This window comes from Impatiens glandulifera, chromosome 1, assembly GCF_907164915.1.
Source record: "Impatiens glandulifera chromosome 1, dImpGla2.1, whole genome shotgun sequence".
Taxonomy (NCBI): Eukaryota; Viridiplantae; Streptophyta; class Magnoliopsida; order Ericales; family Balsaminaceae; genus Impatiens; species Impatiens glandulifera.
The window spans coordinates 154,624,023-154,637,528 of record NC_061862.1 but is presented as its reverse complement, the minus strand read 5'-3'; the positions used below and the strand labels follow the sequence as shown (position 1 = coordinate 154,637,528).

Here is a 13,506-nt window from a genome sequence, read left to right as displayed (position 1 = left end):
TTAATTATTTTTTTTATATTAAAAATAAAATATAATTTCAGATCTTATAATATATTTTTGTTAGTAAAATAGGGGCAGACACAGATTTGAGAATTGATTCTCAAGATAATCAGAGATATAACCAGCCAACCGCATATTAACAACTAAAAATATTATTCAAACTATAAAATTCTAAATAAAAACTTTAATCTGATTAAGGAAGAAATGCACCCAAAAAAAAATATAACATTAATATTTTAACTTTTATAATATATATATTGAGTGGGTCTGAAGTTGAGACTGAAAGCACAGAATCTGAAACGTCAAATCAAAGGCGTTGGTTGGTTGATTGATTGGTTGGCATTTTGGAACTTAGCGAGGGCCCCATTTCCATGTGTTATGTCACTTCCATATTATTATTTTTAAAAACCAATATTTATTTTTGGTAAAAGATTAACTTGACTTTTCACAGTCAATGAATCACTATGTTTTTTTAATTCCTTGAAACAAAGCATCAATCCAAGAGATCAATGAAAATCTAAACATTTTATTAATTATTAAATTAAATAATTTTATTATTTATATATTAAAACTATCATATAATTTTATTCTCTCACCTTCATCGTATCCTCTAAAGTCAAAGGATAATTTTATTATTTTACTAAACAAGAGTTTTTAAGATAAAACCCAAAAAAACTCTTTCTTCAAACAAACTCCAAGTAAAAAAATAAGATGGATGGATTTTTTAAATAGCTCAAACAAATGAAATAAAATAAAATTTCATTTTATTGCCTTCTTATTTATTACATTACTTAAATTATTAATCAAAATATTTTTAATTTTAACTTATTATTTTTTATTTTATTTATATATATCAATATCCTGAACTTGTTTGAGAAAATGATTTTTTAAGTTTTACATGAGTTTTCTTTTAAAAGTTTTCTTTTAAAACCCTTGTTTGATAAAAAGTAGAAAAAATTAGTTTTTAAAATTTAAAGACTAATTTATCTTTTGAGTTTAGAGAATATGATTTAAGTGAGAGAATAGTGACTTAGAGAGATGATAAAATTATAGGGTAATTTTAGTATTTAAATGGATAAAAGTATTATTTAGATTATTAATATAATGTTTGAGTTTTGAGATAAAAATTGGATTTTATCTCAAATAACCAAACATCAAACAAGTCCTAAGTGTTTTTATAAAAAATAATCATTAATTTGTGCTTAAAATTATCAATAATATTTTTTTTGACAATTTTTTTAACACAAGTAATATATTTAAAAAAAAAAAAAACAATTTGTTGACAGTGGGATTTGAACCCACGCCCTTTCGGACCAGAACCTTAATCTGGCGCCTTAGACCAACTCGGCCATATCAACTTATATTATACAAATTTATTTATTTATTATTTATTTGAAGTTCAGTTGTATCTTCTGTTTAGTTCAACCTTCTTATTTCTTGACCTTGCAAATTACTATAACACTAATTTTGATCTTAACTGCATTATTCATACAAATCTTTTGCAATAAATTTATATTATTATTTGTATTAAAGTAGAAAATTTATATATGATTACAAATTTGAAAAATAACTTTTGAAAAAAAAAAGTAAAAAAAAAAAGCTGAATTAAAAAAGGCTGCTACTGCCTATTATATGAGAAATTAGGACAGACAAATGTAAGGATTGGTGCTATAGTTGTCATGTTTGATTTGACCTCTTCTATGTACTAAATGATGCTCCACCATGAACTTTCAAGATTAACAAAATTTACCTCAAACATTGCTAAATGTTACAAATATCGCCCTCAATATCTATAAATGAAAAAAATAACATAATATGGCGATGTCATGAACAAATAAAAAGATAGTTCATAGTCAACTGAAAAATGGATATTACAGTATTTTGGAGACAAATGGAACAAGTAATGTCACAAATGCAATGAAGAATTGGGAACAAAATCAGCAAATTAAACAAGGAGTTTTCCTTTGATCAAATTCGGAATTGTCCCCCTTTTGGTATCAATCCATGTTTTTTGTTTTGTTTTAAATCTGAGTATTGAACAATGTCAGAGCAAAATCTTCCTTCTGTTAGTTCATCCTAAAAAAGATCAGTCTTGTGAAATGAATGCCCTACCTATGATCAAATTGTAATGTTCTAAAATTGACCAGAAAGTGAACGTTGTTTTAGCTGTCCATAATCCTTCTGTAGAAAAGAACATAAGCAGCTGAAGTCTTTATCCTGTCTTCACCAACTGGAGAAACATGGCTATCGTCAAAGTCATACCATTGATCACCACCATGCTACAAAGACAGAAAAATTTTAACCTATGAGATTGCTTTAACATGATTGAACATTTAACTGCAATTCCAGAAATCAGCCCAAAAAATATAACAGATGTTTCATGAACTAGAAGAAAAACTACATCAAGTTTTTAAAGGTTGGAATCAAATGCTATATAGACCACTGAGTTTGCAATACACCAAGGAAATTTATCTGACATATCCAAAAAAATCTTCAATGCAATCCAAAGTAGAGAAAAATATGATTTTAGTTAAAAGATCTTCTGGACCATAAGATGACAAAGGGAGAGTAGTACATTGATGATAACCCTGAAACTTTCTAACAAACAGACCTCCCAAGAAAGAAAGCAGTATTTGTTGAGAGTTGTTTAACTGTTAATCTCATCATTAAAACTTAAAGTGCAACTAGGAAACTAGCACGACCCACAATATATACACATTTGCTTTCTCAAATGTGCAAGTGTATATATGAACGCCTAAAAGTGCAAATATACCCATAAAGAACTTTTAACTGGTGCAGAAATTAATCATGTTATTTTTGCACCGAATAAAGTAGTTTGTTAGTATATTTTCCCTTCAAGGCCTTCATATGAATATATTTTTCCTTTCTGAGAAATTTTATTGTAAAAACAAACAATGAAATTTTCATTGTGAATGATCAACAAAAACACAGAATAAAGTAGTGTGAGGAGCAAAACCAAGATTAGCCTATTAGGAGAGAAATAAAGCCAAAAAGGCGAAAGAGGAGAGAACACTCTTCACTGAGAGTTAAGAGGGATACACTCACATTAACAAATGCAGTATAATGACCACCACCCATGCTTCCATAGTGATTACTAATAGCATAAAGCATATAGCGGTTTGATAACTGGTCATCATTCCTGTGGGTCATGTATGTCGACAGATCAAAGTCGTGCACCGGGAAATCTACAAACGTCTCCAGCTTGTTTTTTAAGAACCGGCTGTATGAAAACCTCTTTAAATGAATAACCAAAACCTCTGGCAATCTCCAAAGATCTAGTTTTTTGCTAGCTTGCCGATGTTCCTTGCAGTTTGGACAGTACCTAACATGACAGATTTATTAAACATGACAAAAAGAATCATCCATTGTGTGGTTATAAAAGATAAAATAAGTGGCAATAACAGTTCCCACAAGGAAATAAAAAATTCACCAAAGATTTATTAAATCTTGTTGATACGCTGTCATTCTCAATTTATATAAACATATTTGGTAAAAGTAAAAAAAGGCGGAGGTGGAGGATTTTATCGTGTTTCAAAGAGATCATATATATAGGATGCAATAAATAGGAGGATCAACAAATGATCCCTTTAAATGAAATTCTTGAAAAAGGGAAACATAGTGGAAATCTTTTAGCATATCAAGAACATAGGCATACAAAATCCGTCTCCAATGAGATTTTGTTTACATCACCAGATCTTGCAGAGCATTACTTTCAGATGAGGTATTTAAAACATGCAATAGACTCCAGAGTTCCCGCAAAACCAAGTGGCAGGTCTCATTTATTTATTTATTTAAAAAGGTCAGAAAAAGCACTAGAAAACTTGTCGTTTAATGAAAATGTGTCGTTTAATGAACACGTGTCGTTTAATGAACACGTGTCGTTTAATGAACACGACAAAACATAAGGTCTCATTTATTTCCCATATGTTAAAACTTTTACGTGCAAAGACCTAATACTGAATGAGATATGTCAGGAAGCTTATAAAGAGAGTAGAGGATTCGCCATTTGAAAAACATTTATTGTTTCTGTTTATGTATCTAGATCCGATTCTAAATACAAACAGAAACAAAATTTTGAATTTGCCTCACTAAATTTAATTTTCAAACGTTTCTGTATTTGAAAACATATTCAGAACAGAAACATTAGGGTCTGTTTGGATGAGTGGAATTGAAATTTGAATTGACATGAATTACAATTCAATTCAATTCTTATGTTTTGAAAAACTTTAGAATTGTAATTCAATTCCAATTCCAATGTTTGAAAAAAATTACAATAAAAATAATTTGCATATATATTATCTATATTCATAAGATATTTGTTTGACACAACCTATTAGGATAACTAAAGTATCAAGAGTTTTTGTGTAGAGGTTGATTTTCATGAAGAAAAAAAATATCGGTTCGATATGTTAATTTACTAAATAAAAAATAAATACCGGTTCTGCGTGTTAACTTCCTAAATTCAAAAAATGAAAATATCGCTTCGACATTTAACTTCCTAAATTCACAAAAAAAAAAATTATTAGTTCGAAATGTAAACTTACTAAATTTAAAAAAAAAATTATATCGGTTCAACATTTTAACTTTCTAAATTCAAAAAAATAATTATCGGTTTAACACGTTCACCGTGTTGTAAATAATAAAATAATAATATATTTTTGTTTAGAAAACATAGGAAAAAAATTGAAATTACAATTCCGAGCTAAAAATAGTGGAATTGAGAATTATAAAAACACACTAGTTTGAATTCCATTAGAATTCTAATTCTAATCCAATTCTTAATTTTAAATGCTCTACCAAACCTAGGAATTGGAATTGGACCCCTCAATTCCGATTCCAATTTCATGGCTACCAAACACACCTTAGGAAGGAGATTATGTACTTGAAAAACATCTCTGCTACTTTCCAAGGATAATCTCCTAAGTCCAATCAATAGGAAGGAGAGAAAGTCATTATAATGACAAATAAAACTTACAATTTATATGTGATCATATTGGGGAGAATCTCATTTGTGATATAAGTTATCAGTTCAAATGTTTCTCTTTAAATAAACATATGAAAGCATGGTAAAAAACAAGTGAAAGGCAGACATACTAAAAGTGTCCTTTTCACACGTAATTAACCAGTCTTTTATATCCATGTATGTTGTACAAGATCATTTTTAGACAAAAAGAGCTATAGAAAACTTACCACATGTCATCAGGACCAAGAGGCTCCTCCTTCAAGAATGCCTCGAGACATTTATATAAAGAAACAGTCTCTTGAGGTCTCTTTGAGAGAAAATCTGGCTTGAAGACTTGTGGTATTGAGCTAGGAAGATTAGAAGTCTTGTACAGGTTAACCATACTACCTGGCCAACATACAAGCACACTTAACCGCCCAGAGAGAGCTGTAACTTTTATGGGCTCATCCATTGCAATCCTTGTTTCTCTATCTGTTCCCTTCTCATTTGTTAAGTAAAACTCCAAATTGTCGTCAGAGTCATCTCGATTAGCACAATGTGCACCTTCCTCAGAACATGAAGTTGTAACCGTATCTATATCCATTGGTTTTTCGATGGCTGAGAGTTGATTGTTTGTCTTATCAATAATACCATCATCACCTACAGGGTCTTCACTAGGTACCATTGATGCTTTAATAAGTTTTAAGTACAAATCACGAACATCAAGCCCATTAACAATTTTTGAACATGCTATAAGAGGAATTCCAAAAGCTTTCCAGCTTGATGTCAACTTCGTGGCGTTATAATTCCTGAAACAACTCATGCATCATTAGGTCTTTCAGATCATGCTTCTCTTTTTGTTTATATTTGGGATGGGAGAGGACTAGTAAGGTAGAGTATAAACATTACATGTATTTAATAGCGAAGAGTTTAAGCTTTACCACCACCTCAGAAACAAAAACACCACTAGGATATTAAACAACAAAGTGGATAGAAATCAATTGGACAGTTAGTCTCAGAGGCATTAAAATCACAAAAAAAAATAAAAAAAAAATAAATAACAAATGCTATCACTAGGCTTTGTCATCCTATGTCTGATTTAAATCCTGCTAAAATGCATGAAAAAACTTTAAGGTTTTCCTTTGTCCTCTATCCAAACTAGCAGCTTAAGGGTAAAATTTCGACCACCTTAAATATTCTAAACTACTACAGAAAAGACTTCTCATCCAGGATCCTTCTCTTCATTATCAACAGGGAAAAAGGTGAGTAAGATTTCCTCAGAGTGCTAAACTAGGAGCTTAAGGGAAAACTGGTAGCTATCCTACATCAATTGAATGCAAATGTTGTCACACATCATCATGAATTCAGAGCTCTAAAAATATATGTCAAGGATAAAGAGTTCACAGCCAGTTGTACACATACAAACAAATACAAACAATTGGCATCTGTATTGCTGAAATTTCCATGAAATACTTTTGTACATAAATTACAAATATTCAGGAACTACAAAATTCTATACGAATAACAGGGCACAGGCTCACAGAATCATAAGGTCCTTTCCCATGCCCAACCCATAAAATCATGCTTGAGGCTCTAAATCACTAAAAGTAAAGCAAATGTCTCGTTAAAATTGGTAAGAGGAAGGTCCTTTTTCTCTTGTTTTTCTTTTTGTTTGTAACTTGTGAAACACTTGTTTCTTTTTGCTTGAAATAAAAGTTTATCTTTTTATAGAAAAAATGGCATGAAAAACACAAATAAGATGTTTATACTGAAAAGAAGTGGAAAACTTACTCTTCTGCCTGCTGATGCATGAAAACAACTGCTGGGTTATTCTCTACATCCTTTAGTAACCGATAGACAACTAATCGATCATCGTCTCTGATCAAGGATAGAGAGTCAGATGGCTCCTCCAGATAGCGTATAATTCGATTATTGTATACCTGCAAGCAGGTATAGAGTTTCAGAACTTAAACACAAACTCAGTCTTCACTTTCGTAATATACCAGATCATTTACCATCTGCAGATGAAGATTTAGAAAAATTTACCTCTGCCACCAAGAGTTCCTCATCAGGCCCTAGTGAACAAGCAACTCCTAAGGCTCTTATAAGGTCTTCAAGCTTCCCAGACTTGAGCACAGAAACAGTAACAGGAGAAGGCAAGGCACTCCCATCAGTAGTTATAACTGTCAATGTCATAGTTCGCATTGTTGTTGAAGGCAAGGGTAGTGATAGATACATGAATGGATCAAAGGTGACGGACACTTTTCTGCAAACCGGACAAACTAGTGTTGACCTGTACTGGCCCTGAAATGAAAATATAACATTTCCCCTTAGCTTTGTAAGAGAAGATAATCACCAATTATTATATATAACACCTCGTGAAAAGGATATACAAGAAAAGGTTTGACTAGAGACATCAAATTGCAAAACATTTAGGCCATGTTCATTTATGTGTAGACCTGTTATCATTCTTCAGAATCATCATCAAACAAATCACAAGTTGGCAATATAAATCTCGTCACTTTTAAATATCAAAACCAAACAACAGAGAAGAAAAACAAAATTCTGTATTAAATTAAATCCATCTCAGTACCCTGCTTGTGACAAAGCAAAATGGAAGGAACTCATAACAGAGAACAACAACATGGATTCTAAAGCATTATTCAGCAGCCATTTATCTATAGCAAATGAAGAATCTAAGAATGGCAGAAAAATAACCTTACAGTTACTAAAGCCTGAAAACATTCTCCAACTACCTTAAATCAAAATCCAACTTAATTCACAAATACCACAAGATAGCATCCATATTGAACTTATGTGGTGTAAGGTTTGGTTAGTGAATTCTCGACATTGATATATGTGAGTTTTAACTTAAATTTGAGAATTATGTATTGTAGATGATGGTGAGTTTTGTTAACATATGAGCACACGGAACCCGGAAATGAAACTTACTTGACAGACATCAACAATAACAGAATCGTTACGAGCAAGATGATTCCGCCAATATTCATCAGCAACTTCCTCATCAGGCCGTCCATCTCCATCCTTGGCTTCCACATATGGTTTGCATTTTACACGGTTCACATCTTCATGAAGCCCGTCTAATAGAAAAGCGAGAAGTTCCTGAAAGAAACAAGTTGAAAATATGTAAGTCAGGATAATGGCAGGTAAATTATCCTACAGCAAAAAAAAATCAGAACCTTTTTATTGGCTTAAAAGAGAAGCACTAACCTGGGAATCATGTTGGTTGAAGCCACTAAACTGTGGAGCAAAGCGGGCAAGTTTTGATTTGAACAGCCTTGGTGGTACAGGTGTTGCTCCAGGGGCCCATAGTTTCCTTAATAAGTCTCCGAACGCAAGAGCAATCTCACCCTGATCAAGACAAAGATACTTTCATCTACAATATGAAAAAAACAAGAAAAAAAATACTATTTAAGGAGCTGAATTTGAAGTGAGAATAAGTAAATAAATACATACATCCATTCCCAGTGGGTTCTCATGATTAATCTCTTTATTGTAATCTCCAAGGAAGTAGTCAACAACTTTCGGTGTGTGTGCTAAACACTGAAGCGCGCTGTTCATGAAGCAAGTATTACCAAGGTTTTGCAATCCTGTCAACCCTAAGGATCCAGCTTCACTATTAACTGAGCCATTACCACGAGGGAAGCTGTAATTCACAGAATAACCATTCATCTTCAACGAATTTCCAGTAGAACTTTGTTCTGCCTCATCTTTCTTTGCATCTCGTCCTTTGTTAAAATCTGATAACCCATAAACTTGCAGCTCAAGAAGAATCTGACAAAAAGAACAAAAACTTATATACTCATATTAACCCACTTAAGCTTCAATTGCTGATCCATTACTAAGATATACCAGAACTAGAAAATCATAATCAAAATCGCTTAACACTACATTGAACCTAAGAAAAGTCCAAAAACAACAATTACAAGAATATTCATATTCATATTCCTTTGTAACTTCATCTATCCAGAGGATTAATAACAGCACTAATAAGTAATAACCATAACCTGAGGGTTTCTCTTTAGTGAACACAAAACTTAAGCATAAACACCAGTTAAGTTCACTTTGTTAAGGGTCAGAGTCAGAGTAAATTTCGGCAGTTCGATGTATATTCCCTATGAACAAGGCAGGATTTATTCACCAGCAATAAGAAGGCAACTATCTTCTAATAGTATCAATTTGAGGCAAACATCCATGACTACAGTATGATTAATGTAAACTCGATAATTTAAGTAACAATAAACGTTACACAGACTAGGTACTAACTTTTGTAAGTTATAGTTCACAAAATTAGCATGCAAATCCATCATGTGCTTCATATGTTTAACTAAAAATTGGATAGCAAATTAGACAGTAATGGAGAAACAAATGAAAACATCAGTTGGGACCATTTAAAACGACAAATGAGAACACTGAAAATAAAATAGAGCTCAGTATATATATGTACAAATCAAATAAATACTTTACCACCCCACCTCTTGTTCTGACTGTCTTGGACTCTCTTTCCCCAACTTACTTTTGTCATCGGAGAAAATATGATTTGTCCTCCCAGCAAAATCCCAAATGCGTAACTGCAGGTAAGTAGTAGGTAGAAAGAGCTCAGATTAATTGGAAAAGGATATTATAGCAGAAATCATCCATTTCCACTAGAAGTTTGTTCTAGGCCATAAGAGAAGATTGGACCCTTACTAATTCAGATTCAACACAGAAAATCTTGCAGGCTCTTCTGAACCGCTCAGTAGTGTTGTCCTGAAAAGGAAATACGATTAAAGAAAAATATTTGTCAACAGAATTGTTATCTCCACTAGTTTAGGCCACTTGATAAATGCAAAATCTTGATAGTAAGATGACTTCATGTATGATGCACAATGTCATTTTTATACCAAATTCAGATCTGATAATGAACATAGTCTTAAAACAAATTCATGTTTTCAGTCCGACCTATTATTGTGGAAAATAGAACTGCTAAAAATGTTTCATATAAAAAAGCACAAGTAATAGAAGTATACTTGAATGCAATGGGGAAAAGGGATCCCAGAACTCAAACTTAAAAGTGCAAGCTACACTTGTTCTTGATTTTTAATTTAGGAAAAAAGGGGAAACGGAACAAAATTATTTACCTTTTTGCTTATTTTTACTATCAACGATTCTGTTTCCCTTGATAAAGAAAGCTTTAGTTGCAAAGGATATACATCTGTAATATCATCTTCTGCAATTGAAAAACTTCTACCGTTTTTGCTAGCAGCCTTAGAATCAATGTGCCTGCTTGCAGGGAAAATAATTAATGATGCATTGAGTCTAAAGGCAGTTGAACTAAGAAAAGTTGTTATCTGTTACTGGATCAAGGAATATCTTTCTACGTGTAGAGAAAGCAAGTCAATCATCATGAAAATCCAAAAATGATAGCACGCAGAGCTGAACATATTTTATGCAATAACATGAACCCTATAATGCTGAGTAAGAAAGACAATATATAGTGTATCTTCATATCTTATGCAAATGTAAATTCTAGGACAGACGGAAGAAATGCTAAAACTAGAAACCCATATAATCAAAACTTCTTAACAGTCCATGGAACCTAAGGAAAGTCCAAAAACAACAATTACAAGAATATTTATATTCCTTTGTAACTTCATCTATCAAGAGGATTATAACAGCAAGGGTCACAGTAAGTTTCAGCAGTTCCATGTACATTTCCTATGAACATGGCAGGATTTATTTACGAGCAACTATCTTATTGAATAGAAGAACTCACTTCCACTTGAAAAGATTTCTATATAAAACACAGAATGGAAGATGCAAAACAACAGTTGAGCTATAACAAGAAATTCTCTTTAAAATTGGAAAAGACTATCCATTTGCACGTGGTCTTTAGGGATGTGAAAGACTGTCCTTAATATCTCCTAAAATCAACTATATGACACATGATATGGCCAGATGCCAAGACTTCCTTTCTAGCATTCAACCCTCGTCCTCCCTCCTCCTCCTCCTTCCAGATACATAATCATTAACATCATTGATTTGGTGAAACTTGTAACAGTGAAGTTCAAAACAAGATCCCACATTTGCTCAGATAATAACCACAAGAACAATAAGGTGGAACTAACTCAAGATTTCTTCATTCACAAAATGTCTGTAGCAAAGCAAAATCATTACTATCTTCATTCTGATATTGTTGCAACAAAACATCTCCAGAATCACTCAACTGCTCATAAAAGAATACTGCTGAAATACCCTTTTAATAAGCAACACTGTCTTACATATATCAATCGAATGAACCACAACATAATTGAAGTCACATCACAGTTACAGGAAAGAGTAATCTCAATAGAAATGCAGGATAAAAAACAATGCAGAACTACTTAAACATCGAAAGATCTCTTAGTTAGGGTAGACAGTACCATTTTAGAGCCTGTACCCACATATCTCCAGTAACTAAAGCATAATCCCGACCTGAAACCCCAACTTCACTATTCTCATTATTCTGCAAAGATTCATTCTCCCTCCTAAGATTAAACGCAAGATCCGAATTAAATATATTATTAATTATCTTCATTGGTCCATAAGATGAAGTTTGCGAAGCCGTGTACAGAACCCTTGACACCCCCCCATCCAAATCAACTGATGAAGGAGATTCCTGCGCCTCCTTCCACCACCTGAGAAACAAATCTCTTAACTAAATCTCACATTCGACTATTCGAGTTATAATCATGTCTATATTCTGTAAATCTAGATAAAATCGGGAATTTCGATCCAAGTGGTTGTTATGCAAAATTGAGATTGAATGGATTGTATATGTACCTGTAAGGAACCAAGTAGACTCGCTGGTTGTCAACGTCGTCTGAAACGGAACATTGGTGAGAAGATTCGGTTGCGGAATCTTCCGGTAGATCATCCATGAGAGTGGAGGGGGATTCAAGATACGGAGAAGAAGGTCCTTGGATATTCAAAGATGGTGGAAAAGAGTTGCAGGAATGTAGTTCATTTGCAGAAAGAGAGAAGAAGAAGATGAAGAAGAAGAAGAAGAGATGAGAGACAAAGAGAGAGAGATTGACGGATTTGCAGAGAAACAAGTGGAGCTTTACGTGAAGAGGATTCGCAGGTTAAAAATGATAAATTAAATCTAAATATTTATATGTTGTTTCTATATTTAATTATTATAAAATCAATAATAATAATAATTATTGTGATTTGTGACTATCCCAACCAAAGAATATGGCTGAATGCGACTCCTTGTAAATGGTAAAAATGTTAAATAAATTGACAGCTAATATTAATAATGTCTCAATTTAATATATACCAAAATTCTATTTAATTTGGCTAAATTTGGGCTATGAGGACAATTAAAATTGCATAGATTTAATTGGTTAAATTTGGGCCACGAGGACAATTAAAATTGTGAGAATTTATTTCTAAAAACTTACCATTTATGATTCTTTAGTGTTAAATTTATAAAAAACAAGATTTTTTTATTGGTTTAACGTTGTTATAAATAAATAAATAAACAAAATATAATGTCTTTGAAAATTTTGAAAAATGTTCATTTATATTAAAAATAAAAATAAAAAATCCAAACACAACGACAAATCATGACATGAAAATAAAAAATGAAAAAACAATACTTAATAATTTATCGAGCTCGTAAATCTTCGAAAGAGAGATTAACTCCCCAACAAACTTTACGGTATATTTTGAACGAATCTCAGAAAACATCATAATAATATGATTATGAATAATACGCATTGGACGACTACGATCATTGAAAGTTCGACGATTTTTCTCCAACCAGATAGTCCACCAAAGAATAATTGGGATGGTAACTCAAATATGTAGGTCTGTCATAACAACCACATCAATCCAAACTTCTTAGCAACTACTTAAAGACTCGGACATCACCCAATGAATCTCAGTAATACTCCACAAAGACTCCAAATACTAGTCACCCCTCGATAATGCAAAAGTAAGTGAGTTGTCGATTTAACCACTTATTGACACATATGACTAGTCATAATACAACTTTTTTTCATACACATATCATCTATTAGAATTCCACCATGAATAACGCTTCATCCAAAGAACGAGATCTTGGATGTAATCTTTGACTCCCAAAAGTTTTCCCAACAAAAATTATATGGAATCATCTTAACGAACAACTTGTAACAATGCCTCACATGAAAACTATCCATATTTTGTCAACGGATAATGTCTTGTTCAGATAGTGACACTTGTTTGCATCATATCAAAAGTAAAACTTTATTATGGGATGAAGTCATAATGTCTAATCTCCTTCTATATCTAATTCGGAAAGTGACACTAGACCGATGATCAAACATGTACTTAATTATGACATTTCTACATATAGCAATGGAAGCAAACTTAGGATACGTCCTAGCTAAACTTTTGACATTACACTGTGAGTCTAAACATTGTCAGCAAATTGAAAATTGTAGATCTTTATTGTTTTTTATGAAATTAGGGTTTATTTAATTATTAATAGACTTGGGCTTGTATGTATAAATAAT

At 32.2% G+C, this 13,506-nt stretch overlaps 1 protein-coding gene and 1 non-coding gene across 3 annotated transcripts; both read right to left on the bottom strand.

Annotated features, from left to right (window-relative positions):
• Nucleotides 1-1,277: 1,277 nt before the first annotated feature.
• TRNAL-AAG lies at nt 1,278-1,358 on the bottom strand. The gene has a single exon. It is a non-coding gene; the product is annotated as a tRNA-Leu (tRNA).
• A 495-nt stretch (nt 1,359-1,853) lies between these two features.
• LOC124920274 (ubiquitin carboxyl-terminal hydrolase 8) lies at nt 1,854-12,094 on the bottom strand. Of its 2 annotated transcripts, XM_047460721.1 has the most exons (14): nt 11,786-12,094; nt 11,386-11,640; nt 10,105-10,246; nt 9,674-9,733; nt 9,460-9,555; nt 8,441-8,758; nt 8,195-8,335; nt 7,916-8,086; nt 7,010-7,267; nt 6,755-6,903; nt 5,873-5,929; nt 5,212-5,772; nt 3,067-3,343; nt 1,854-2,279 (listed from the first exon to the last, which is right to left on the bottom strand). In XM_047460721.1, the coding sequence occupies exons 1-14, from the start codon at nt 11,881-11,883 to the stop codon at nt 2,163-2,165; spliced, it is 2,700 nt and encodes an 899-aa protein (XP_047316677.1). In that variant the 5' UTR covers nt 11,884-12,094; the 3' UTR covers nt 1,854-2,162. The 2 variants fall into 2 exon arrangements, with proteins under 2 accessions (XP_047316677.1, XP_047316679.1); XM_047460723.1 differs by lacking the exon at nt 5,873-5,929 and having other exon boundaries at nt 11,786-12,093.
• Between the last annotated feature and the right edge of the window lie 1,412 nt (nt 12,095-13,506).